The sequence below is a fragment of the Macaca thibetana genome, chromosome X (genome assembly GCF_024542745.1).
Source record: "Macaca thibetana thibetana isolate TM-01 chromosome X, ASM2454274v1, whole genome shotgun sequence".
Taxonomy (NCBI): domain Eukaryota; kingdom Metazoa; phylum Chordata; class Mammalia; order Primates; family Cercopithecidae; genus Macaca; species Macaca thibetana.
This window is the reverse complement of record NC_065598.1, coordinates 133,401,449-133,403,563: the sequence shown is the minus strand read 5'-3', so window position 1 is coordinate 133,403,563 and position 2,115 is coordinate 133,401,449. Positions and strand designations below refer to the sequence as shown.

The window sequence follows — 2,115 nt, the reverse complement described above, 5'->3', positions numbered from 1 at the left end:
GCCTGGCCCCTGCCACCATCCAGCTTAACTTAAAATGAACTCCCACAGAAGGAGTTGCACATTTCCAAAGCTCCAGACTTCCTTGGCTCAAGCATTTATTCTTGACCTTTTAACCTGGAGTCCCACTTCCTCACTCCTTCTTTGTACTTGCTCTTTAGGTCTTAAAGGACATCTCGCCAACTTCCTCGCTCAACCCGAAATCCCCACTACTAACACAGTGCCTTACGAAGAGCAGATGCTCAATTAATGTTTGGGGAATAAATGAGCCAGTGAACTGGGGCTCGTATTTAATAAGATTTAATTTCTCATACATTCTTGAATAAGCCAAATAATTCAGGTATAAATCTTTAACACAAAACCACAGACTAAAAGGCGTACATAAATCCTACAATTAACCATCTTCTATGTTTTTCCTGTATTTATTGATCTCATTAATTTTATTGGTAGGCTCTTACACATTTCTGAGAAAATTCCTATTCCAACACCATGTTATCTTATTCCAGATCACAAAATAAGATGGAAGCTTCCCCCCTTTGGTTTATATAATAGAAAAACTTTTATTCTTAAACCTGATAAACAGTAATACATGTGTGATCAATGTCATTCATGAATCTACATTGTGAAGCTAATAAGCCTTTTAAGAGAAACGTTTGAAAAATACCAAAAAGCAAAAACAAACAAACAAATGAAAAGATAAAAATCTACAATCAGCCCTTTACTACTTAAAACCTCGACTTCCCTTTTCAAACATAGAGTGAAGAATCTGCCTGAGACTTCACTCAGGGCAAGAGAAGCTGTGGACTTGGCCCAGGGATGTGCGCTGCCCATGACAGTGGTACCACCCATGGTGGCAATTATAGCCTGAGCTTTCTCTTCCTCATCTCTTAAAAGCTTTCTCATACAGGAGTGGAAAGGAACTGGCATCATTCCCACGAACTCTGGAGAAAAACTCCAGGACTTTTATCTTGGTGGTTTCAGCATGAGCTCTTGGGCTCCACCGGCATTTATATCTTGGAGGATCACTGTTGGGTACCTGACAGCACTCCAGGTATTTTTCCTGCACCAAATCTCTGGTGGTGAGCTTCCTGGGCTCCCCATAGATGAAATCCTTCCACCCAGCATACACCCCAATAATATTCAGCACTTCCCAAATCTTCTCTTCAGAGGCACAGTTGGCCTCCATGAAGATCACACCAAAGATAAGAATCAGGAGGCTGGTCTTGGGCATTCCCTGGTCATCGCTCAGCCTCCCGTCGTAGGTGAGGTCTAGTGATTTGAGGAGCACATAGGACTGGCTGATGGGGTCCAATTCCTTCATGTCAATGCCAAAGACAATCTCCATGCATTCATGGGCTGGCATAAAGATCAGAGGGAAGTGATCCTTGTGCTCTTTGATGACACTCTTCAGCATTTCTGCTTCTGTGATGGGCTGTTTTGTTGTATACTTGACACTCAGGAATTTCACCAACTCATCCACCTTCTTCTCCAGCATGCTACCAAGCAAGGACTCGGGCTCTGGCAGGGCCTGGGAGGCACCTGGATCCTTCTTTTCCTGGCTTCTGGAACTCCCATCAGATTGATTCCAAGGAGTGGCTTTGATAGTAGTGCAGGAGAAGCAGACTTTCTGAGAACTCTGGGGAGTACCAGGTGTTCGAGAAGCAGACACCTTCTCCAAGGTGCCCTGGATCAGAGTAGAGGAAGAGGAGGAGGCTGTGTGATTCACCTTCTCAGCTTCAGAAGCCTGCACACCCACAAGGCCCTGTGCGTCTTTGGGGACCTGAAGCCCTTGCTCAAGCTTGCAGTGCTGACTCTTTTGGCTGTGAGGCATCATGACTTGTTTCGGGGGCAGCCTGCAGGAGTATGGGCAGGAGATGGCTGATGAAGTCAACTGGACAGGGGGAGAAGAAGAGTGTGAAAAACTTAACCTTGTCATTCTGATAAATACTGTCTTAACAGGTCCTCCTTTAGTACTCTAGGGCCCCACAGGTCTCCCGTCCTGCACTTCATCATGACTCCTGGCATTGACTGGATCTCCTCTTCTCTGTGAGCTGAGGACACATGCCTCATATCAAGGCCTTCATTTCCAGTTTCTGGATCTGGAGGAGTTCAGGGGGC

At 45.4% G+C, this 2,115-nt stretch overlaps 1 protein-coding gene across 1 annotated transcript; it reads right to left on the bottom strand.

The window, feature by feature from the left end:
* Positions 1–877: 877 nt before the first annotated feature.
* On the bottom strand, positions 878–1,828 carry LOC126946148 (putative MAGE domain-containing protein MAGEA13P). The gene has a single exon (XM_050776162.1). The coding sequence runs from the start codon at positions 1,826–1,828 to the stop codon at positions 878–880; it is 951 nt and encodes a 316-aa protein (XP_050632119.1).
* Between the last annotated feature and the right edge of the window lie 287 nt (positions 1,829–2,115).

What these genes read in the sequence shown, in the direction of transcription:
- LOC126946148 (XM_050776162.1), bottom strand. Translation starts at nt 1,828, where the DNA reads ATGCCTCACAGCCAAAAGAGTCAGCACTGCAAGCTTGAGCAAGGGCTT.